The sequence below is a fragment of the Podarcis filfolensis genome, assembly GCF_964270895.1.
Source record: "Podarcis filfolensis genome assembly, chromosome: 2".
NCBI lineage: Eukaryota > Metazoa > Chordata > Lepidosauria > Squamata > Lacertidae > Podarcis > Podarcis filfolensis.
In genome coordinates, this window is record NC_139605.1 from 29,869,088 (window position 1) to 29,893,548 (window position 24,461).

At 44.5% G+C, this 24,461-nt stretch overlaps 1 protein-coding gene across 3 annotated transcripts in view; it reads right to left on the minus strand.

Moving 5' to 3' along the window:
* Positions 1–24,461, minus strand: part of SHQ1 (SHQ1, H/ACA ribonucleoprotein assembly factor) — a 68,799-nt gene that overhangs the window by 10,981 nt on the left and 33,357 nt on the right. For all 3 annotated transcript variants that reach the window (XM_083601318.1, XM_083601320.1, XM_083601319.1), the window contains exon 11: positions 20,340–20,460. In XM_083601318.1, the coding sequence (XP_083457444.1) occupies positions 20,340–20,460 (121 nt within the window). The remainder of the gene's footprint in view (positions 1–20,339; positions 20,461–24,461) is intronic.

The following is a 24,461-nucleotide window of genomic DNA, read 5'->3' on the forward strand; positions in this document are numbered from 1 at the left end:
ATCCTCCTCTGTGTCCCCCCCCCTATCCCTTTTGAATAAGATTAGAAATTTTCTCAAGATAAGCAGTTCTGCCTCCCCCCCCCCCCCGGTGATTTAATTGCTCTCTCCACAGAGTAGAACTAACAACCAGACTCCCTTTGAGAAACAAACACTTACAGCTTGGAAATGCTTTACGTCTGTTGACCAATTAACAGAATATTGCTATATTCTGGGGTGGGGGTGGGGGATGGCTTTAGGACAGGCATCCCCAACCTGCGGCCCTCCAGATGTTTTCGCCTACAATTCCCATGATCCCTAGCTAACAGGACCAGTGGTCTGGGACAATGGGAATTGTAGTCCAAAACATCTGGAGGGCCAAAGGTTGGAGATACTTGCTTTAGGACAACAAGCTCTTATGTTGGCGTCCATTAAGATACTGTAAATTCACAGAAAGGGGTGGTTGTAGCTGGGGGTGGAGTGGGAGAGACACACTGATATTTTACAAAAAGTAGGTGGTAATAAAGAAACTTAAGTCTTGTTCAAATATCTCCTGTGTCAGAAGATGTCATGACCCTGATTCCTGGTCTTCAGGGGATGAGGATTCCCAAAAACACCTCTCCCCCCCCCCATGAGCCATCTGTGTCTGTGCCGTGGTCTGAGGACACAGCACTGCCATCCTTAGAACTGGAGGAGTGCATCACAGGATAATCATCATCACAGGAGACCCAGTGAGACCAGAGTCTCCCTTACTCTGTTAGTGAGTGAAGGAGCTAGCTGAGGTCCTTTAACTGAAAGGGCACCTTCCTAGGGGACTGGGGCTTACAGCAGCAACGGCTATATAGAGCTCAGTCTGTTTGGTACATGCTGAAGCAACATCAGATTTCTGGTCTCCCATAGCACACTTAGACCCTACTATACCCTGCTTTCAGCCCAAGCCAGAGTCGTATACCCAGCCAAAGCCTGACCACCTTGACAGATATCAAAGCTCACCTCCAACAGAAAACACCTTAAGTCTCCCATAAACTTGTTCCACTTCCTCTGGATCTAATACTTACATATGCAAAACATAGTTCAAAAAAGTTGGTTGTGCACTGCTAACTTTCCCTGCTTAGTATCTCACCCAACAGCTGGAAAACCAAGTTACTCATCATCTTTGCAAAGGGGCAAATCTATCTTGATCTATCATGAAAGGGAGACCTCCATAGGGGGCTCCAGTGGAAGTTCATGTTATTGGTAACATATAGTTCTGCCTCTGGAAATTGCTGGCTTTTTGAGAGAATGGGCTAGTCCAACTGGGTGGAGAATTACTAGCTTCAGTACCGCTGCAAAAATCAGGTCTTCCCTTCCTTAAGATAATCTCCCAGGACACAGAAGTGTTGAATAACTATCACCTAGTGGCTAATATCACCGTCATGATCTCATACAGGAAGTGGGGGGGGGGTTGTATTCCCCAGCTCTGCTAACCAAGGACAATTTTAACTAGAAATTCCCGGAATGGAACCTTGGACTTTCTATATGCAAAGTACATGCTCTGTCATTCAGCTGCAGCCACTCCAAGGCTCTGCCAAAGCTGGCAGAGATCAGTTTCACAGGAATCGCCAATCTAGCCTTTTTTGTGTTGTTATTGCACACCCGCCCCAGCCTATTTCCTTTAAGTAAACCGACTGCATAGCATGATGAACCAAGTGTCAGGAATATACTTGCCAACTTAGAAGGAAAGCTTATTAGCCCTTGTGATCTTTGCCAAAGGAGCCAAGCACAGTGGAAGCGACTTCCCAAGAGAGACGGGGGGGGGGGGGGGGGACAGCTTGATAAAAGGCGAGAAGATGGGAAGTGAGAATGTAACCCTGGGCAGTTTAGATAAGATACATACATACATACATACATACATACATACATACATATATATATATATGAGAGAGACAGAGATACCTATAAAGCAAAACATAGGAAAACGTGCCCTGAAGTTTCAAAGCTCTTTTGATAAGCATTTAATTTAGGAAGATTAAAGTCACTCATTTTAATTCTCCCGTGTGATTAATTGAGCCTTGCGATTACATTAAGGTGTGCTCGTACAGTAAGTACATTTGTAGTAATGATAGCTTATTATTATGCCAAGAGTGATCCTACATAAACAAGCATAATAAGGCTTTTTCAAAGTGTTGTGCATGGTAATTATCAGTTGTCGTAGTGCCAACTGCTTAAGGAAAATGTTTAATTGCAAGCTAAATTGATCGTATGCATGTTTTTATTTAACACACAGCTTCGGGGAACAGACAAAGCAAGGGAGGCAGCATCTCAGAAGTTGCCCACACACCTGTAGTGACAACTGATAGGGAAGGCTACATTCCTTTGCTGGCGGGCCTAGTAGTCACCCTGCTTTCATTCTGTTGTTTCTGCTAAATTTTGTCCAAGAAGTTCTTAATCCCCCATGATTTGCATAGTCTTTGAACATCAGGTGGCAAAAACAATTTAGTGCCTTTTCTTATTTTAGACAATCCCAGCACAGCTCATCTAAAGAGGCAAGGCAGATTTTGATCGAACATTTTTCACTGCACAGTGGTGTTTGGGAAGGATGCCTGTGAAGAAGTGCAAGTGCAAATAATGATGTCACAATGCAGATATATGCGCAGGCGACATTTTCCATTTGCTACCATTCCCAAGCTGGGGGGGGGGCATGAAAAAGTATCATGTTTGAATCTACCTATATGGAAAGATAACTTGTATTATATACAAGGTTGCCTTGATTTCTGTAGGAGATGATTATTATTATTATTATTATTATTATTATTATTATTATTATTATTAGTGTAGCTCAACAAGCATGGTCTAAGACAGGGGTCAGCAAGGTTTATCTTGCCTGGGCTGGATCAGTCCCGAGAAGATCCCCACACCGCGCTACGCTGGTTTAGCACAGCATGCAAGCAGGCGGCTCGGTTCGGGGGCAGCTCGGGGGCCAGTCAAACAACTTCCGCGGGCCACTTCCAGCCCACGGGCCTTAGGTTGCTAACCCCTGGTCTAAGAGCATTCTATCATCTAGGTTTATTGCATAGTAAAAACATAACTCCTTTTTTATTTTTTATAATGCATATTAAGGAATTCTCAGCATCCTTTTGAGTATGAGCATCCTAGCTGATGGTTAAAACTTGCACATACAGATCAGAGACACAACCTTGCATTCAACGATGGGCTATGCAAATCCTACTAAAGTGTAATTTCCTTACAAAACTAATCACAGGAATGCAACATCATGGCAACCCAACATGGTGTAGTGTTTAAGAGCAGTGGATTCGTAATCTGGGGAACCGGGTTCGCGTCTCCGCTCCTCCACATGCAGCTGCTGGGTGACCTTGGGCTAGTCACACTTCTCTGAAGTCTCTCAGCCCCACTCACCTCACAGAGTGTTTGTTGTGGGGGAGGAAGGGAAAGGAGATTGTTAGCCGCTTTGAGACTCCTTAAGGGGAGTGAAAGGCGGGATATCAAGTCCAAACTCTTCTTCTTCTACTACTTAGAAAGGTTTCTTATGCACATATATCATGTCTAATCTGTAAAGGGTGTGTGTGTGTGAAGGCAACTTCTGCTGATATCATGCACTGATGTAACTGCACACAACAATACATATTGTAAGATCCAAGTAACATGCCACTGAAAGACAACTATTAAATTAATTTTCCACTGTAGTTAAACATCTTGGCAGGATTCACCTACAGAGCAAAAGATGCCTATTACTGTACCCTGCTGAATTGCAGGCATGGCTGAGGCCAAGATCCTAAACACTCTAACTCACCTTCCAACTAAATTGGCTTCTAAGGTCACTTGCAAAATGGATATAACTTACCATAATCCAAGGGTATCCAGTCTCCATGCTGGAGTTGGAAGATACCCTTTGGAGATTCACTGTACTGGGGCTGTGTAGGTGGAGGAGAGAACGGGGAGAGATTTTGCTGTCTTTAGCAGAATGTGCATCATCTCTGTGAATAAAAAAAGCCTTGGTTCTTCCCAAAATGTCCAAAAAGCACGCAAACTCTTCAAAACTCTCAGGCTATCATACGATTAAGCAGACAACAAACACTATTCCCTTTCAATGTATACCAGGGGCTAGCATGCACTCACATACAAAACGACACCACACTGTGGTCATCTGGACAGCACACTGGTTTTACAAGGAAGTGTTATTTAATATCTATGTACCCTGCAGGTGACCAGCCAAGGAGTTCCTGCATTAGCAAAAGAGGGAAGGTTGGCATGCTGAACTGTAGGGTGTGTCTGATCACTTTGCTTCTCCATTAACTACTCTGCCAAAAAAGACTTAACAGCTTTTAGCAGAACAAAGGGTTGGAAAGTGACCCATCAGAATTGCAGAGCTGGATGCTTAAAATTCAGCATAATTGCTTCACCTACAAAGAGAAAGTTGGCTAGACAGATTATTTCGCACACACAGTGAAGGATGTCAGAAGAATAAATCTACCTGGAATCTGGCCTGCTTACCACCTGGGTGAAAAGATCATGCTTGCTCAATATTTCTGGATGTGCCTCCAAGTCCTCTGCCTTCTCGGGTTTTAATGCTGTTGCATCAGCATCTTGCTGCCCTCTCACAATTTAAACGAGCCTTCCTCAACCTGGTGCTCTCCTGAACTTTTTGGACAGAGGCACCCCCTTTCTCTTTCAAAAATGAGAGTTGCCATTGTTAAAGGCTTCCCTAGTGTTTTCGTAAGCTTCTGCAAAGGTATTTAGGATGGTTTGGAGGTCATCCTCTCAGCATGCACACACTACGTTGTCATCAGCATACTGAAGCTCTATGACAGAAGTTACGGTAACCTTACTCTTTGCTTTCAGCCTGCTCAGATTGAAGAGCTTTCCATCTGTTCGATATATGATTTCTACTCCAGTGGGGAGTTTCCCTTCAACAAAGTGTAGGATCATGGCAATGAAAATAATGGATAGAATTGGGGCAATAACACAACCCTGTTTAACACCTGATCCCACTGTGAATGGTTCACTTTGAGAGCCATTGTTATCTGCGATTGTTGCTGTCATGTGGAGAACTGTGCTAAGAGGAAGGCACGCTTGGCAAATCCACACCGTGATCAACTCCTGCCTGGAAACCAATGTCCCCACTGTGGAAGGATGTGTGGATCCAGAATTGGCCTCCACCGTCACTTACGGACTCATTGTTAAAACCGTTTTTATGGAAGACAATCTTACTTGGCTACGAGTGATCTCCAAAGAGAGTGTTTTCAGATCTCAAGGAAGGGGAAATCTCTCTTGTTGGAACAAGTAAAGAGCTACCAATGATAAAAAATAATCATATTAAAGCTCATTTTTACATCCAGAGAGAGCCAAGGTGTTCATTTCTGCACTAAAGTTCTAAAAGATTTAAGTGGTGAGGGAGTTAAGACCACACACCTTGGAAATAAAAAAATTCTATATAATTTAGGGGCAGTAATTGCAGACAGATGACAAGGACCGACATCAATTTAACTACAGAAGGTGCAGAACTAAAATACATGAAAAGCTCAATTATGCTTCAATAAAATATAGACGATACCACAGATGGAGTGTTGAAGCAGCCCCTCTCATCCAGGAGCAGCCAGGGTCAACAACATAACAGATAATGAAACAGAAAATTCAGCCACTTTTTAAAGGGAAGAACTCCATAAATGAACCAACAGAACCATTTTATGAGCAGCACTTGAAAGACAAAAATGCTTTACAATTGAGTATTTAACTGCGTTCTGACAAAAACACACACACACACACACACAGAGAGAGAGAGAGAGAGAGAGAGAAAGAGAAAGAGAGAGAGAGAGAGAATGAATATCTCAGGCTTCAAAACTCCCTATGTTACTGAAGCATTTCTTCTCAAAAGGTAAAAGACTTGAAAGGTGTGCCTGGAGAGACAGATCTTCAGTGACTGCATTTTTAACACAGATGTCTTAGCAGATATGCTGTGTTTCAATGTGCTTCCTCACAGCTTCAAGGTTATTTCTAATTAACATCTGAGGTTGCCATTAACAAGCTTCAAAAATAATAGATGTAAATTTAATCATACATGTATGTGCCATTTCTCTGCGTGCATGCACATGTATGTGTGAGTGTGCTCTGCTATATTTATTAGGAACTGAAAGTACGCTCAGTGTAGAAGACTTAAGACACAAACAAAATTGATGCATTCTTCTGTCCATAGCTGTCAACCTTCCCTTTTTTTGTGGGAAATTCCCTTATTCCAGCGCCGTTTCCCGCTGCTTCCTGCGGCTATCTCTGATTGTTAGATATCCCGTAGACTGTCCCCGGGAGAGGTGAGGCTGCTGATCCTTTATTTTTGAGGCTGCTGATCCCTTATTTTCAAATCTGAAAGTTGACAGCTATGCTTCTGTCCCAAATGCAGATGCGTGTGGCCCTCTGTTCTACAATTTCACAAGTCAGAATCACAGTTAATACCAAGGGCTACTACACACTGCAAAAGCACTGAGACCCGGATCCGGCTTCCTTGCGAACACATGCAACATGATGTGCCCCATGGTAATTAGCTAGACTCAACAGGAACTTCGCCTAAAGGGTGGATTAGTCTTTCATGGTATTGTGTACACAAATTATACACCATCTGAATACCACTGGTTTTATAATTGCAGCTTTTGCTAAGTGGCTGTGTAAATACCATAGCTGCGGAATCTTGGAAAGGAGAGCTCCTGCATCTGTTCATTATGCTCGGCGCAGTGATGCAATGCCCTCTCACTACATGCCGGCTTGGTCTAAAGGGGATGCCAACAGCAGTGATCAATCAGCAAAAAACCAGACTGCGCTGCGTTGCTGTCGTCAATGGTATACAGATGCCATTTACCACAGGGAGATTCCCCCAAGCACTGGAAAGCTACTTCTGAACAGTACATCATTTCCTCTAGTAGCAAACTTGGGTGGTGAAGTGTCTATTCAGCCTGGAAGTGAAATGGGGCCACCCAGTGCTTTTTTTTTTTTTCAAAAAAAATTGTTTAGGGGTACTCTCATTTTGACTCAAGAAAATCCCCATTTTATTGTTCAAATTGGGAAAAATAAATACAGTAAATGGACAAAAGTACAAAGATTCAAAAAATGTTTAGGGGTATGCGTACTCCCCAGAAAAAAAGCACTGGGGCCGTCCAAAAATACGGTACTGTTCCCTACATACTTGGGTACTCTGTAGAAATGCCTACATTTGTGTTTTTGTTTTTTAAAGTTTAAAGATCCAGAAACCTCCAATATGAGTTCCCTTGGGGTACTGCTGACAGCAGCTGAGCCAAGAGAGAGAGAGAGAGAGAGAGAGAGAGAGAGAGAGAGAGAGAGAGAGAGAGAGAGAGAGAAGCGGAGGAGATTGGTGGATCCCTAAAGAAACAAGAAGTTAGACAGACTGTTTGAGGTACACTTATTAAGTCTACATTTGAGAGCAGTGAATGCTAGGGTGGCAGTTACAAACATTGGTATTTTTTTAAAGGATCATGGGAGGGTGTGAGAGAAAATATGTGTTCATGACCCTGACATCTCACATCCTGGTGAATTTGAGGGGCGGGAGGTAAAGAACATAACTGTCTTGCATTATACAGGGATGTTTCAGAAAAAGAAATGATCCAGAACTGTCTCTCCCTCACTTCAGCTTTACAGCAGAAGGCGACCTGTCACAGTGAGGAAAAGAAGTGTCATTGATCCCTTCCCATTACCGAAACATCCCTCACCTCAGACTCTCAACACTAGAGAACTCCTGTTTCAGGCTTTCTGTGGCCCTGACGCCACCTGTCTTCTTAGGTGCTGGGAATACACTGCAACCGTGGCAGCGCAGCTCCCATTTGTCGATCTATACTGCAAACCAAATTTATGACAGAAGTGACAAACCAGGGGCACAACTCTTGCCACAAACAGTCGTGAGCATAAGGCCCTCACATTCAGGCCTATGTAAAAAGCCATACCGAACTCCTGCCCCAAGAAAAAAGCTGGATTCTGCGAGCAAGGGTCCACAGTTCCACTTGCCACGCGAGTCACGATGAGTGCTCTGCCACCCTGCGTGAAGCATGGAAAGTCGTCCTCCTGAGACTGAAGCTGGGAAAGGGGGCAGGATAGCATCTTCACAACTGTGCTCTCCTTCTGAGACACTCTACGCGCCGAAGCCGAATGGTAGGAGAAAACAAAGAGAGAAGCAAAGAAATACTTTTTCCACTCCCGTGCCATGGATATGCAGATGGGTTCTCTCTTGTTCCTGAGAATTCCACAGCATTATGGAAAACAGGGAGAAGCTAGCAGTGTCACTTCTGTGCTGAAGCTTGATAGCTGCATTTAAACGGCACTACCTTTCCAGGGACGCGGGTGGCGCTGTGGGTTAAACCACAGAGCCTAGGAGTGCCGATCAGAAGGTCGGTAGTTCAAATCCCCGCGACAGGGTGAGCTCCCGTTGCTCGGTCCCAGGTCCTCCCAACCTAGCAGTTCGAAAGAATGTCAAAGTGCAAGTAGATAAATAGGTACCACTCTGGTGGGAATGTAAACGGCGTTTCCGTGCACTGCTCTGGTTCGCCAGAAGCGGCTTAGTCATGCTGGCCACATGACCCGGAAGCTGTATGCCGGCTCCCTTGGCCATTAAAGCGAGATGAGCGCCGCAACCCCAGAGCCGGTCACGACTGGACCTAATTATCAGGGATCTTTTTACCTTTCCAGAACAACAACAAAAAATGCTTGCTATTTAGTCACTAGAACATTGCCATTTTAATTGAGGCACAACAGAAAGCAGGGGATCCAGAAAGCCTTGCACCAAATGCTATCGGCGATTTGAATCAGCCTGGCTGTCGGGACCCACTTCCCATCTCCAATGTGGCAAAGCAGCTTGGCCACAACGCTTCTTGAAAATACCTGTCAAGGCACCCCTGGAGAGAACAAGTGGCGAGCGGCTTCCCCACACGCCACTGTGCGCCTCACGCACCAAGGGCATTCCCTGGAGAGCTCTCCTCACACCAAGAGGCTCATCATGAGGCTGTTCAGCTGGAGAGCGCTGGAAAGGCTGCAGTTCAAGCGATGCAGAGCTCCAAGTATTTGACATCTGACGCAAAAGATGCATCCGTCAAATATGCACATTCACTTTCTAGTGTTTGTCAAAGCCAGTACAAGAGAGAGAGAGAGAGAGGCCCGCCAAACATTCCTTTCGACAGAAGCTAATCAGCAAGTGGAAAGAGTAGCAGGAAACAGAAGGTACGGATATTGAAATGGCCCAATTAATGGACCTGGCTCTTCCGGTTCTGGGAAATGGTTTTTTTTGTTTTTTTTAAAAAAGAACATTTGCAGCCTTATCAGAAGCAGAAGGGGGGTGTTTAGGCTACGGCAGTGCACTGCAAATAGCATTACTTACATACAGGAAGCCGGAATTAAATTAATAGCGCATCTTGGGGCAAAAGACAGTTCCTCAACAGGGCAGGATAACAAGCAACACAGTAGATGCGAAACCTCCTCTGGTGGTTATCAGCTGTCAAAACAATGACACGGCCCATTCCACACTGTACACAAGAGGTCTTGCAAGGAAAAAAGAAGCAGTAACAGAGCAGAGCGCCCAAGGAGGTAGCTGAACATACAAGACTCCTGTACGGACTATGAATAAACGACATTTATCCCAATTATAGTCCCCCCCCCTCCTTTCCTTGAGTTGGTAAGGTGAAGAGAAACTGGTAGCAGGAAAGGACAAGGTGCCAATGAATGCTAGAAGTGAACTTAGGTGTGTAAACAGGAATGAGAATATTTCAGAGGAACCTATCGTTATGGTCTGAAAATGAAATGTCTGGGTTCACAGTGGAAGCCAATTTTCTCCTTCTCTGCGAGCTAAAGTGACAGCAGCCCATGGAAGAGGAAAAATCTAGTTTTCTTCAGCATACTGTGACAGGGACACCCCTCCCACCCCTCACAAAGGGCAGCAGAAAACAACAGGACAACGCACTCTTTCCAAGGCAGATCTTACTTCAAATGAAACATGTGATATATTTTTTCTTAAAACATTTTTTAAAAATGTTTAAAATGCCAATTCCAAAGCCAAATACAATCCAACATCCCCACGTTTTGCAGGTTTAAATGGGGGGAGGGGGAGTCTGGCTGCGAGAGCTACAACAACAGTAAACTGAGCAGCCCTTCATGATCCACCCCACACCCCGGGGTGTGAGCCCATGGACAGAGGAATACCTGCCTCTCTGCCATTTCCCTCCATTCAGTAGCGCTGGCTCTCTCTGCAGCTGCAGATATGGTAGGGCTTTGGTACAGCTGGCTTTTCTCCTTGCAGCAAAGTGAGTACAGCACCAGGCAGGAGGAAGGCTGGAGCGCAGCAGGCTGACTGGCTGAAGCATCCTTTGAGTAGAGGGCGAGAGAGAATTCATGGATGGATGAATGAAGGGAGGAGTGAAAAGGCTGAAGGCAAGCAGAGGCTGGAGGTCCCAGAGGGAGACTGGCTAGCTGGGGGGCGGAGGGAGGACCTGAGTATAAAAAAGAGAGTGAATGAATGGGGAGGAGGAAGAGAGAGGGAAGGGATGTCCCCATGCAAGTAGTGGTGCAAAAGTCTGATTAGGGACTGAACATCATCTCTTCCTCCATTAACTCTGAATATGCAGAATTTCAGAGGCTCGCTTCAAGTAAAGCATCTATACAAGATGCTAAAGGAGGATAAAATGCTAAGGTGTGGCATTTATTTTCATAATCTGGACAGGAAATCTCTTAAAGTAAACACACCCGCTGAGAATTTATAGTCCACACAGATGTGTGCTATGAAGAGGAGCTGAGTGGGAGAGGGACCTGGAATATTAAATGATTTTTTAAAAAAGAAACCATACCACTCCAGTTTTGAGAGAGAGGCAGGCTTTTACTTGGGTTTTGGAAATGGCTTGATATTGCCCCCCCCCCAAAAAAAAATGTCAATGAAGTCCAAAGCCTGGCAGCCACTCAAAGGATGCAGCAGCAGTGATGCCATTTCCTGGCAGTGGGCTGGCCACTGCTGGAAGGAGAGTGCTGGACTAGACGGACCCACCACCTGAGCCAGAAAAAGCACATCTCACGCTTCAGCAGTGCAGCAGAAAAATATTAATAACGAAAGAGATGACTCATTCAGTGCACATGCACACACAAAAAGTACAAACTCTAATTAAACTACAGTTATGAGCACTGGTTTCAGGAATAAATTTTGTTTTGGAATAGTGTTCCATCTAACCAAGGGTGCAATTAAGTTGTGACAGCAGCAAGGCCTAAGCCAGGTCCCACCAATTCCCTAGGAAAGTGGAAAGGTGGGGAGAGATTTAAAGAGCAACACTACTAAAGCTGTTCTTTTCCTCCAAGTGAGAGTCACTTTCAGCCTCTTCCAGTTTTAAAGTGCTGCACTTTAAATCCCACTCTCTACTTTAAATTGGATTGAGCATCACATCCAGCATGACCCTTAAGTGTGCATGTAGGATCTATGCGCATGTGTGCAGACAACAACCCCCCTTGTAAGATACATGAACTTCCCAAGCTTATTCCACATCTTTCCTATCAGCACATGTATGAGAACAAGCTCTAGATTCTCAGGCATATGTTCACAGGTATGGGTCACGACAGACTAAGCAGTAAGGGCTAACTCATCATCTGACTTATGCTCCAGTGTGGTGTAGTGGTTAAGAGCGATAGACTCGTAATCTGGGGAACGGGGTTCGCTTCCCGCTCCTCCACATGCAGCTGCTGGCTGACCTTGGGCCAGTCACACTTCTCAGAAGTCTCTCAGCCCCACTCACCTCACAGAGCATTTGTTGTGAGGGAGGAAGGGAAAGGAGAATGTTAGCCGCTTTGAGACTCCTTTGGGTAGTGATAAAGCGGGATATCAAATCCAAACACCTCTTCTTCTTCTTCTTCTTCTTCTTCTCCCTTTTAAGTGGGGAGGTCGGGAGAAATGAGCAGGAGGCTCCGATTCTGTTCAGACAGAGGGGAAGTTCAAATTGCCACCATCATCCCATTGAGACTTTTGCAAATTCCTTTCCAGAAAAAATATTGGCCAGCAGGGGCACTGAAGTAGATTCTGGACACAGTAGAAATGACACACAAGATTGGGGCTTGCATGTCAGCTGATGAAATATAAGAAAACTTATTTCCTTTCTAGGACTGACCATTATTTAAATTGTAGCTGTGCTCCCGTAACTGATGCCATGACATTCATGGTAGGTAACTGGGAAAGGGTGGGGGGGAAGCCACAACAAAAAACGTATTTTTTCTGTTTCACGAACCTGGCATAATCTTGATCTTTTTGGGTTTACAAAACGGAGTCCTACAAAATGACAAATGGCAGGAGGTTCTTCCCCGTTCTCTCTCATCCAACGACACAAACCTGTCTATCGTAATATATTATCGCACGGTCGTTCCTCTGGGCGTTCGCAGGCTGTCTCAAGTCCCGGGCATTAGCTTACAGCGACTCGTGGCAGCATGGGGAATCCTTGTAGAAAGAGCTGACAGTGGAGGCACAAAATCCCCATTCCCCACTAGAAGATTATCATTTCAATATAACATCAAAAGGACCGTGAGAAAGGAACATTTGCCCTTCCTTTCCGTTTCTGCTCACCCCAGTTAAGCGGCTGATAGCAGAATCGCTGCCAAAGGGTGTCAGCTACTGACAAGGCTGCGAACAGAACAGAAAGATGCTATTTGCATGGAGAGAAGCTTCCCCTCTTTGATCACAGCTGCAAGCCGCACCTGCTTAAAAAGGCAGCAGCTACACAGGCTACATGTCGTCCCTGTAGTCAAAACAGAAGGAAACAGCGGAGAAGTGCTGACTGAAGAGAGATGACACAAATCGCTGACCCCCCTTTCTGCAAGCTGATAGCAAACGGCTGCCTGCCCTGCAACTTCAGAGAAATCAAAGCGAGAACCCAAAGGGAGTGAAGAGCTTTGCTTGCATCCCCTCTCTCTACCTGTGGCAAGGTGCATCGCTCAGACACAGCCGCAAGGAAGAGGAACTGTGGGGAGGGGGGAAGATGATGGAATGAGCAGCAGGGAAGGAAGAGGAGAGAGATGGAGCATCAAAAGGAAAACGTGAGCCAACAGCTGGGAAGAGAGCTTAAATCCTCCCATCTACCCCCTTTAAAAGCCATGTCATACAGGGTTGCTAAAGCACATAATAAAGGGCACTTTCTGGCATCCTAGACTCGTCTGTCGCTCCTTCCAGCCTGCAGGGCAAACTCTATTGTTGTTCAAAGCCTGTGCGCTGTTGTACACAGCCTCCGTTACTCACAAAATGCTCTTGGTGCAGTTGCTGCTTTTACAGATATATTATGGTGACAGGGTGTAGATATGGTGCGTTGTACTTCAGGATAGAAAGGGCAACTAAAAAGGGAAAGAAATGTGGTTGGAATATGGATAGGTCAGGATAGGGCATTTAAAAAAGGGGGGTATTATATTCAGTGAAGTTATACAGTACCTACAGTAGATGCATAACAATTAATGGAACTAAGTTAGTCATGACCATTCATTTCAATGGGTCTGCTCTGAGTAGGACCAACACTGGCTGCAACCCTATAGTGCTTAAGTTGTTCCAAGGGTTCGTCTAGAGGTAGATGATAAACACTCCAGAAAGCCAGAGTGAAATTTGGACCATCTTGGCTGTGAGTCCTGTGGGACCTGCTCCCTGCCTTGCAAGCCTTTTCTACCTGGCCTGGGAGGGAGGGGCCTTGACTGACTCCAGCTACAAAAGCTGAGGCTGCTGAACAGACTCTTGGGTGCTGTTTAGGTGTGATGGGGTAGTTGTTGCTGTTGGTTTTTTGTATCTTTATTTGAGATCTTGTTGTGATTATGTGGAAATTGTTTCGTTTGGTTGTGCATTTTTATGTTTTGTTTATTGTTTGCAACTACTTTTGTTATACCGTATTGTGTATTTTTTCATGTCGTAGGCCGTCTTGAGCACGGTTTGAATTATGGAAAGGAGGCAGACAAATAAAATTATGTATGGACGTATGAATGGACCTCTGGCTCACGAACCAAACCTGGCCAGCCACACCTCCCAATATGGCCTGCAAGGCTGTTTAAAGAAAGCCTTTCCCACCCAGCCAACACCTGATCTCATACATGATGACATCAAGTGACCGATTAGGCAAGCTGTCCCTAATGACATCAAGTGACCGATTAGGCAAGCTTGCCTGAGGCTCAGGGCAGGAGTCTTGTTCTTGGCATGACAGCGCAAGTCTGACATGCCCCTGGCAGGGTCCCCCAGCTGGCTTATCCCTCTGAGGCCCAAGGTCAGTATACCCTGCTGCCCCTCCCTCTTCACAGGCCTGCATTTGGCCCACCAAGGAGTAGAAAACTAACAAACATTATTCACCCTTGATTTGCCATTTCATCAGAATCCATGACTGTGGTTTGTTTGTCCCTATCATGATCACTATTCAACCTAAAAACCACGGTTTGTGGCTGGCTTGTTTAGAACCCTGGGCTCAGAACTAGTGGGAGGCTGAGCTTAACCACAACTTCATTGTTCATTTCTTCCGTATGCCTCAGGGAGGAGTAAAGCAAGAGCAAACTGGGCAGCATACATTCTGCTCATGCACAATGAATCAGGATAAACTACAAACCCCAGCTTATTGTGACATGTGGATGTGGCCAGCTTTCCTTCTCTTTCAGATGGGATTCTTTCCAAATCCTCCTGGACTCTGCTGATAACAGGCCTGATCAGATCATGCCAACAGACTGGCCAAAAGTCACTCAGTTAACTTCATGGCTGAGAAGGGTTTTGAACCTGGGCCTTCCTGACCCAAGACCAATGCTCTGGCCACTGGCTCTCATAGATAGCTTTAGAGAAACCCCACCACAAAAAGCTAGAAATGCACTTACCTGGACCCCTTTGTACACCAGCAAGTCAGGTAGAACACAAGCTTAACAACACACTCTTAAGGACAATTGCTAGGCAGATGAAAAAGGCAACAATGCCTTCTATCAGCCAGGGGCTTTGAAAACTACCCTATCCATGACCAAAGGCCACCCAAGCAATAAATAAAGGACAAGCTTAACACAGCATGTCTTCTCCAAGGCATAAGCAGATGTGATGCGACGTCCTGAAAGTGCTGCCAGCTACAGCGATGTTCTGCTTGTAAGCTGCGCTAAGAGGGAATTACAATAATTGAGCCTTTGGGTCATGGAGGGCTGAGCTGCCGCTGCAAAGCCATCACGGGATAAAGCTGAGGCCTTCGTGGATTGCACTATATCCGAAGCATATCTGTCACTCAGAGGCAAACCAACACTCTGGGGCTGCTGGAAAAGTGACACAGTCAGAGGCATCACCAAGGGCATACTCAAAAGGATTTCATGCAAATCACTAAATCGCCTTTGGTGCACACATTCACAAAATATACTGTGCTTGAAGACACATGTGAAGAAAAGATTCTAAGTCTACGTTCATGACTTCAAATAAGAGAGTCACTACATGACCGTTATTTTGAGTGAAACAACCTATACTGAAAGCTATGTAGTTTTACGCAGACAAACCTAGACTGAAAGTGAAAAGATCCAGATCTAGCCAAGGAAAAACATGGAGCCAGCCTTGGGAAGACATGTTTCTTCCGCCTCTGCCAAGAGAAAATCCAATGGCCCATTCCCTTCCCTGCCTGAATTTTAGTATTACATGGACCCCAAAGCTAACCATGGAAAACACTAGTTGTGTTTCCTCTCAAACAGGGTTCGATGTCCCATTTCACCCTAGATTAACAACAGAGACATATACTGCTAAATAATAGTGAAGGCAAGGAAGGGAAGGGAAGAGAGGAAGGACATGGTCCCAGGTTGGTCTATGAACAATAAACAGGACACATGCACTGGATTGATGTAACTAGCGGTCATGAAAGGAAAGACTAGTTCCACGCCGTATTAGAATTTCGTTATTACCATAAAGAAAGAGAAAGCCACTTTGAAGGTTTAAGTCAGTGCACTCTTCTCACTGATCAGGAAAAGAGAGATATGTTTCTGTCCTGGAGCATGAGAGCTAGACTAAGGAATACGGTTTTCCTTCAGCGAGGGACCAGGTCGTCTTAAATCACTCCAGAGGGAAAGAAACTGGAAGGCTTTCACTGCACCAGCTCTGGTGGTCTTCTTGATCCAAACAAATGAAAAGCCAGCCTCTGCACCCCCACCTCGTTTTTTTGCAGCTCGTCTATTATATAGCATATCTGCCGCCTTTCAAAGATTTTCATAACTCAAGAGGGATTCCAGAGGCCCAACAAATTTATGTAAGTAATGAGAAGGGAGAGGGGGAATAAAAACCAAGCACTTAACGGAAGGGCTGGATTTTCTTTATCTATGACAGATGTCCAGTACTCCCAAAGCAGCATTTAGTGCCACTTCTTAAATACTTGACCAAAAAGAAAAAGGGAGGGAAAAACCCCTGACAAATTAATTTTAATTCTATTGTGAAAACTAAAGCAGTAACAAGGTTGACAGCAGGGGATGTTATAAGCTCGCTTAGCAGGAGGATCAAGCAAAGTGGTGACACGCTGCATGACCTCAGGGGTTAAAGATGCAATTTTCCATCTGGCCGCATCTGGCTTTTCAACATAAAATGTTGACGACACCTGCCGAGATGCCTGTATGAGCTGCTTCGGCTGCTCTCTATGTATCCGCTGCAACCTGGGAGAGCCTATTAACAGCTTCCCCCTTTCGTGTTTTGCAGATTTGTGCAATATGGCTCACCCACCCCTAATTGCTGCACTGCATACAAATAGAATGGTTTATGTGGAATGCATATAAGGGAATAATTAAAGCAATAACTATTAGAAAATTACTGGGCATGCAGTATTTGCTTTATGGTGCAGCATATGCTGAGTCTGATACTGCCAAATGCTTTCTTGAAATAAGTTGAAGGGAGGAGCCGAGAAGAGAAGAGAAGAGAAGAGAAGAGAAGAGAAGAGAAGAGAAGAGAAGAGAAGAGAAGAGATTAGCCACATGCCGTGTCTCAGACTTAAGGATGTTTTCCAGGGGGGATAGTACCATATTGACTCAAAAGTAATGCACTCTTTTTGGGGGGCCAAATCACGACATGAAAATTAGGGTGCACATTAGTAGATTTGATGGCGCATTTACATTTGCCAGGAAATACTTTTTTGGTTTTGAAAACTGAGGTGCGTGTTAGATTCAATGGAGCATTAGATTGGTGTAAATACGGTAATCTTTGCTCATGTTTTACCACAGCAAGCAATACCCAACGTAACTGGAAAGGATATGAATTAGTACTGCCACAGGGATACAACTTAGCACACAGGGGACAAAAATTTACCGGATCCAACTGGGTTTTTTAATTATTAAAAAAACACCCCACTACTATTTACTATCCCACCACCCTCTCCACTTAGCCAGAAACTGTAGTCCTGGCGTTTTCTCATTCCACCAGTTGTGTCACCATGATAAATTACCTGCCCTCTTTTTTAGTTCCACTAATACCATGTATTTCAATACTTTCATTCACCTTTTATCCTTCAAACATATCATAACTGGGTATTGGCATGGAACAAACAGACCAGAAATTTGTAGTTAAAAGCTGAAGGTAAGATAATTAATAAATCTTACAGCTAGGTTATTATACTTGGTTCAGTAGTTGATGTTATTGTTGCTTAATGGTGTTGATTTAAGATGTCTGGATGCTTGTTTTAGTTTCTGCAGCCACACAGATAACCATAACCAGCTGCCCTTCGTAAGTCCGCCTCAGTAAACTCACAGGCTTGTTCAACAAGCTTTACTTGACGTCTTCCTTCTGGACAGGGTTCACAGCCTTACACAGTCAGGAACTCGCTGCTTCCTGCGGTCAACTGACAGCTACAGCCACACTGTCCTCAGTTATACCCCAAATCTGTTGCTGGGAGCCTTCCAACTCCTCTCTTGCAGAGCTTCCTCGCTTCTGTTTTCCATGATTTCAGCCTCTAGACTGATCCCATACTCTTCAGGTATGCTGCTGCTTCAGGTTCTCACTCCAGGCTTCCTTAACGTTTCCTCAGACTGCCCAACTGGCTCTGCAACAGCACTGAGCTTAGCTTTATATACCCTTCAGCCAGGACCTCCAACCAATCAACATGTTTCTGCTAGATTCAAAACCTATAATTATGGTCCAATGGAATGGTCTGAATGGAATGTCCACTATGGAAGTGAGAGCTGGACCATAAGGAAGGCTGATCGCTGAAGAATTGATGCATTTGAATTATGGTGCTGGAGGAGACTCTTGAGAGTCCCATGGACTGCAGGAAGATCAAACACATCCATTCTTAAGGAAATCAGCCCTGAGTGCTCACTGAAGGACAGATCGTGAAGCTGAGGCTCCAATACTTTGGCCACCTCATGAGAAGAGAAGACTTCCTGGAAAAGACCCTGATGTTGGGAAAGATGGAGGGCACAAGGAGAAGGGAATGACAGAGGACGAGATGGTTGGACAGTGTTCTTGAAGCCACCAGCATGAGTTTGACCAAACTGCGGGAGGCAGTGGAAGACAGGAGTGCCTGGCGTGCTCTGGTCCAGGGGGTCACGAAGAGTCAGATACGACTAAGCAACTAAACTACAAAACTGACTACTTAGATGCTACTGCCCCATACATAAAAGTTGAAACCTTGCCTGCACATTGCTGTAACCTTATAAACAGTGGGCAACTGTGAGGGTTTGACTGCCAAATGGCAGGCTGCCAGCAGAATTCATATGCTATGTACTATGTATATATTATTTGGCTCTAGCCTGGAGCAAAGGACAAGGGTTTTCTTCTTCACCCAGTTAAATATGTATGCCAAACAGTATTTTTATATAAATTATTTAACAAAATTTAGATATTGCTTAATTGTAAATAAAACCTCTAAGCAGTTTTACCACCACCATAACATTAAAACAAAGTTTCTCTACACAGGCAATTACTCTTATCTCCACACCTCCAATTTTGCCACACAGTCATTCCAAATGCTCAGGGACTTCTGACAAGTCTTGTAGTGGTGGCAAAAAGCACGATCTAATACCACCATTTCTGGGGTTAGCAGGTATAGAAGTCAGTCAGTAGACCAGATGACTATTTCTATTATCAGAAAACATCTCAAATTAGAAAACTTGAAGTGTAAGTTCTCTTTACACCAAAACTTGGGACACTCAGCTGCAACTAATCCATCAATAGTACTCAACTCTTCAGAGACTATTTCTTCTAAATGCTTACATTTGGAATGCAATTTAGTTAAAGCTGGTTTATTACACCTCTGGTGGGCATGCTCTAAGGCAGTGGTTCCCAATAAACTAAGTGCTGCAGACCCCCCCTGTTTTTCGAAAGCCAAGCCATGGACCCTTTACTTTTGGAAATGTTGATATCTCTATCCCAGTTGGGAACCACTGCTCCAAGGCACAAGCTTTCTAAGATATGGTTCTACATTTTATAACATGAATTAAACTTTATATAATCTGATGTTTGCCTTAGTGTGATTTAGATGAAATCAGGAGGAAGGACAACCAACTTATTATTAGTTTGTTGATTGCAACTATTTAGACAGTAAACTAGAAAGTGAGAACACTACTCAGTAAGAGAGATTGGATGTAGAAGATTATATATTTCGCGTTCTCTTTTTGTATTTTTATGTTGTGAACAGCCCTGTGATCTTCGGATGAAGGGTGGTATACAAATTTTAACAACAACAACAACAACAACAACAACAACAACAACAACAACAACAACAACAACAATTCATTATTCTCAGTGAGAAAAAGATTCAAAGCCCAGTGGTGGCAATTATATTTGAAACCATGGAGACAAGACTTGCAAAAGACCCCATAGTTCAAGCATATCCCTTCCATCATTTTTTCAAACACTTTTACTTACCCTCAGCACAAATATGCTTATCCATATTTAGCCATGCCTTTCCTTTCTGCCACAATACTCTTTTGCTTCCAGATTTGCAAGCAATCAAGATTTTTGATTCAGAATAAATGCCTACAGATTAGGTGCCTTTATGCAAAATAAAGACACTGCGTAATCTTTTTTTTTGTCAGAATTTGGGAGTTCTTTGGTACACAATATGAAAAGCCTACAATATATCTCCTCAGCTGAATGAGTTTGTATTGTACTCTGCAAAACGCTGCTTAGCAATTTTACTTTAACGTAGTTAAGCCATTTTCCTGGTTCTCAAAATTGTCACAACACAGGAATTTTTTTAACACTCGCAGCCTACTTTTGTGTGTGTTGTATGTGTGTGCATATACAACTTGTCTGAAGAAAGCAAATCTTATCATCAATGTAGAATTCAATTAAAAGTTTCTGCTTTTGCCTTCCAAGAAAACAGTGCCATTTGCAATAAGGAATTTGAATACCGGATCAATCATACCAAAATGCTTTCATCAAGAGAATGACAAGACATAAAACTTACTTGGCTTTTTGAATCCAAACGCAGTAATCTGTGATATAAAGGTCATTAAGAATATATGCAGGATCATTTTCTCGAAAAATCTTGTGAATATCTAACAGACACTTCAGAACTGCACTTTTGCCTGTAAGAGAGGAAACCATATGAACACATTTACATTTTTTATCCCCACCAGCCAGTCCTTATAAAACTCTCCTACTTGAAAATTTGGATGGAAGTTGACTGAACACCTTATCAGTAACATGCTATTAGTTGCAACAAATTAACCCTTTAGGATAAATCAGTGGTTCATGACAACCTGAGAAGATTGCAGATTGCCAGCATAGTAAAACCCCTGTTTACATGTCAGAATTAAGGAAGAAGAGCAAAACCTTAGCAGGCTGGTTCACACATAATGCAAAAACACTTGAAATAGTGGTTTAAAACAACCTCTGGTTTGAAGGTGGCTCGTTTAGGAACTGAAGGAAGCAAAAGAAGAGGCGAAACCTCAAAATGGTACTCAAAGGTAAATCTTCATCCAGTAATAATAATCCTTGCGGGGTGTAAAACAATTAAAAGTACTATGTGGTTTGGTTGAAGATAGTCTTCCTCAAAGTTACATGGTACAAGGTTCTCCTGTCAAGGCAGCGTTTTCACACCCCCCCCCCCCCAATCCCCATTTGTTCTCCCACAGGAGGCTTACTTCTTGCCCTCGAGTATTTTTGCCTGGCTGGAATATGCCCTTGAATTCTTGGCTGTGTACATATGCAAGTGTGTGCCAATACTAGCCCACTGTACAAAGGAAAAAATTGCCTCGGGCCACATCCACTATTGGTACCATTGGCAGATGGTTCCCCCAGAAAGTTGCCCAGATGACAATGTGGCCGTCAGTCTGAAAAAAGCTCCCCAGTCCTGCCTTAAAGGGGCAAGAGAATAGAAACTTGGTTTTTCCATTACACATTGAGAGTAAAGGCTACATCTTGTTTTGAGGGTTTTTTTGCACGTCAGTGCAGGTGCCTAGATATTAATGAAATGCTCAGTTTCTCATAAGGTAACAAACAAGACCAGTTCCTGCAATTTGGCGGACTGCTGCTATTACAGGTAACGCACCATCTCAAGACTCCTGTGTGCAGAAAAACGAAGCAAGCTTTTAAAGTGAATGAGAGCCCAGTTATACAGCAACGTTAAATTGATTTCTGAAGCACGAGACCTCTGCACTGAACAGCTTCAACCCACTTCTCCACCATCACTTCCTGTTCTCCAGAGGATTTTTCTTCCGCAAAAAGCAATGCTAAAAGTTCAAATATATCATGAAATCCTCATGGGCCGGTGGGGAGAATACAAACCTACGATTTGTCAACATAAGCACCTGAATGAAAGAGGGGTGGGGTGGCAGCTTTCAAAGACTTTGAGCCTTGTTCTCCCTTGTAACTCCACATCAGAGTCTGAAAGGGATAAGTAATGGGCGATGTGACAAATCAAATGCTCCTTGGTTGTATTCGACTCAAAACTCCCTCTGCTGTCGAAGATCCCACGACTTGGGATATCTCCAGCTGGGAGAGATTGAGACGGAACAGAATAGGTAAAAGGTTTGCAGAGAAGGAATGTGCTATAAAACAAAGTCCAGGGCTCCCTGCTCCCTGCAGCGCGGGGAAGAAACAAGCTAGTGAGAGAACACATGCACAAAGCTGCACGTCAATTACTGGCCTAAGAACTAATGAGAAAACTTTGCTCTCTGTTGGGTTAGAGCTATTACTGTATTTTTCGCACCATAGGATGCAGTTTTTCCGTCTTAAAAACTAAGGGGAAAAGTCTGTGCGTCCTATGGAGCGAATGCAGGGGGGGGAGGGCAGGAAAAGCCCCCAAGAGCCACACACAAGCTTTGTGCGGCTCTTGCAGGCTTTCCCCCAGTCAGTCCCTTCTCCCTCCTCTAGAAAAGCCTTGCGCTATCTCTCCAGCCGTGGGAGGCTGTGCAAGGCTAAAGAGGAAGCCCGGGCAGCGAGCGCGATCCATCCCGCTCGCTGCCCGGGCTTCTTCTTTAGCCTTGCGCACCTCTCCAGTTGCGGGAGCCTGAGCAAGGCTAAAGAAGCCAACTTTTAAAAAATCTCTCTATCTCTACCTCTATTTCTTTTTTCGTCCTTTCTCCACCCCCTTTATTTTCCTCTGGATCAGTGTTTTTATCTAGATTAACGTTTTAGTTTGGAGGGGGGGATATTATAAAAAAGGAAACTTTGCAGCTTTTATTTTAGTATACAATAAAAACAGATTAAACAAAACACAAAAGAAGGAAATAGCACAGAAGAAGAAGAGAAAAGGGAAAGCCATTTACCAGAGGTAGATCGTAACCCTTGCCTCACCTGGGAGCTTCTCTGGCAGGAATTCCCTCGGCTTAAGTGGGGTGAGGGAAGAGTGGCAGGTAGGGGGGTACCTACCTAGACAGTGAAGCCACATGTCTCTCCAATGAAAATTGGGAGTGGGCATTGTGTGAAGTGGCTGTGGATCTCCTGCCGCAGAAGTGTAGGACTGTATAGAGTTGGGAGGGCCACCCGAGAGTCATCTAGCCCAGCCCCCTCACAATGTAGGAATTACAGCTAAAGAACGCCAGGCAGATGGTCCCCCAACTGCTTCTTAAAAGTCTCCAGTGGCGGAGACCCCCAACACTTTCCAAGGTCATAGAATTGCAGGGTTGGAAGGGAACCCCAGGAGTCATCTAGTCCAGCCCCAGTGGACAGCAGGCACAATCCATCCCGTTGTGCAAGGCTAAAGATGCTGCTCAAGGCTAAAGAGGAAGCCAAGGCAGTGAGCGGGATGGATCGCGCTCACTGCCTTGTCTTCTTCTTTAGCTGTGCTGGAGAGGTTTAGCTCCTGGCTGGAGAGGTTGCACGGCTATGGATCCCGCTCACTGTCTTGGCTTCTTTGCTCTTTGGGGCTGGGGGGGGGGAATAATATTTTCCCCCTTGATTTCCCCCTCTAAAAACTAGGTGCGTCCTGTGGTCCGGTGCGTCCAATAGAGCGAAAAATACGGTATATGCCTGCCCTCTTCTCCACCCTAAAGCTTACTAAAGTCGTGGAAATCAAAATTTGGCCTACATACTTCACATGAGAAAAAGTAATTGTTTGAATCACAGGCATTATTCCTATTCCACACTGCTTGAAGTTATGGTTTTTCAGATACATTGCCAAAGAGGCATCTGAAACAGCCGTTAGCAGAATCTGGAGGAACAAGACTATTCAGATACCGATATACTAAAAACACGGCCGATCACGACTCTGTGCTCTAGGGCTGCATTCAACCCTCATTTACTCAGCTGAAATCATTGGCCATAATTAACATTATGGGCCATCAATTTCAAAGGGTCTCCTACAAGTAGAAGTTAGCTGAACACAACCCCTAGTCTTTCGTGCAAGATCCTTTTCAACAGGGAGATTTATTTGTTTACTTGTAGAAACACCCTGCTTTTCTGAAGGCTGTAGAACAGGTTCCCAGGCTGCCTCCCTTCCAGGCACTGGCCAGACCCGGAACTGCTCAGCTTAAGCAGAGTTATTGCTCCATGTGCCTTTGCAGTGATGCTGAGGCTAGTCCAAATAGCTTCTAGCCAATAAAGATACAGATCATCAGGATTAAACCCTGCTGAAAGCAATGCAGTGCACCATTACAGCAAACTTTAGCTAGGTTTGGGCGAAAGACACTGGGCCACACTGCAAGTTAAACAGGCTGTTTTTAAAATGCAGCCAGAACCTACCACACGTCTCTAACAAAAACGCAAAACGTATCTCTCCACCCACCACCCTGGTTCCAGATCAGCACTGTGGTGCAGAGAGAGTCCGTCCCCCTGCCCCAAAGGCCCCTCTCCTACAGAGAATGCTCAGTCCTCTTTTGGTGTGCCTTCGCCCTGGATGTTTTTCTCTCTAAATATTTTGTACTTTTGCAAACACTGAGGTTCATCCAAGCCTGGCGATCCACTCCTCTTGCGCGCAGATGTTGCTCTAGCTAAAAAAGGATTCGGAGAGAGTGACTTTGCGATTAAGAAGGTTGGCAACCATCATGAACGTTCCAAATTTTGTTAGGCTACAACTCCTACAATTCCCATCCACCGGCTGTGCTGCTGGGACCTTGTTGGCTATGCCAAGACAGGATGTACAGTG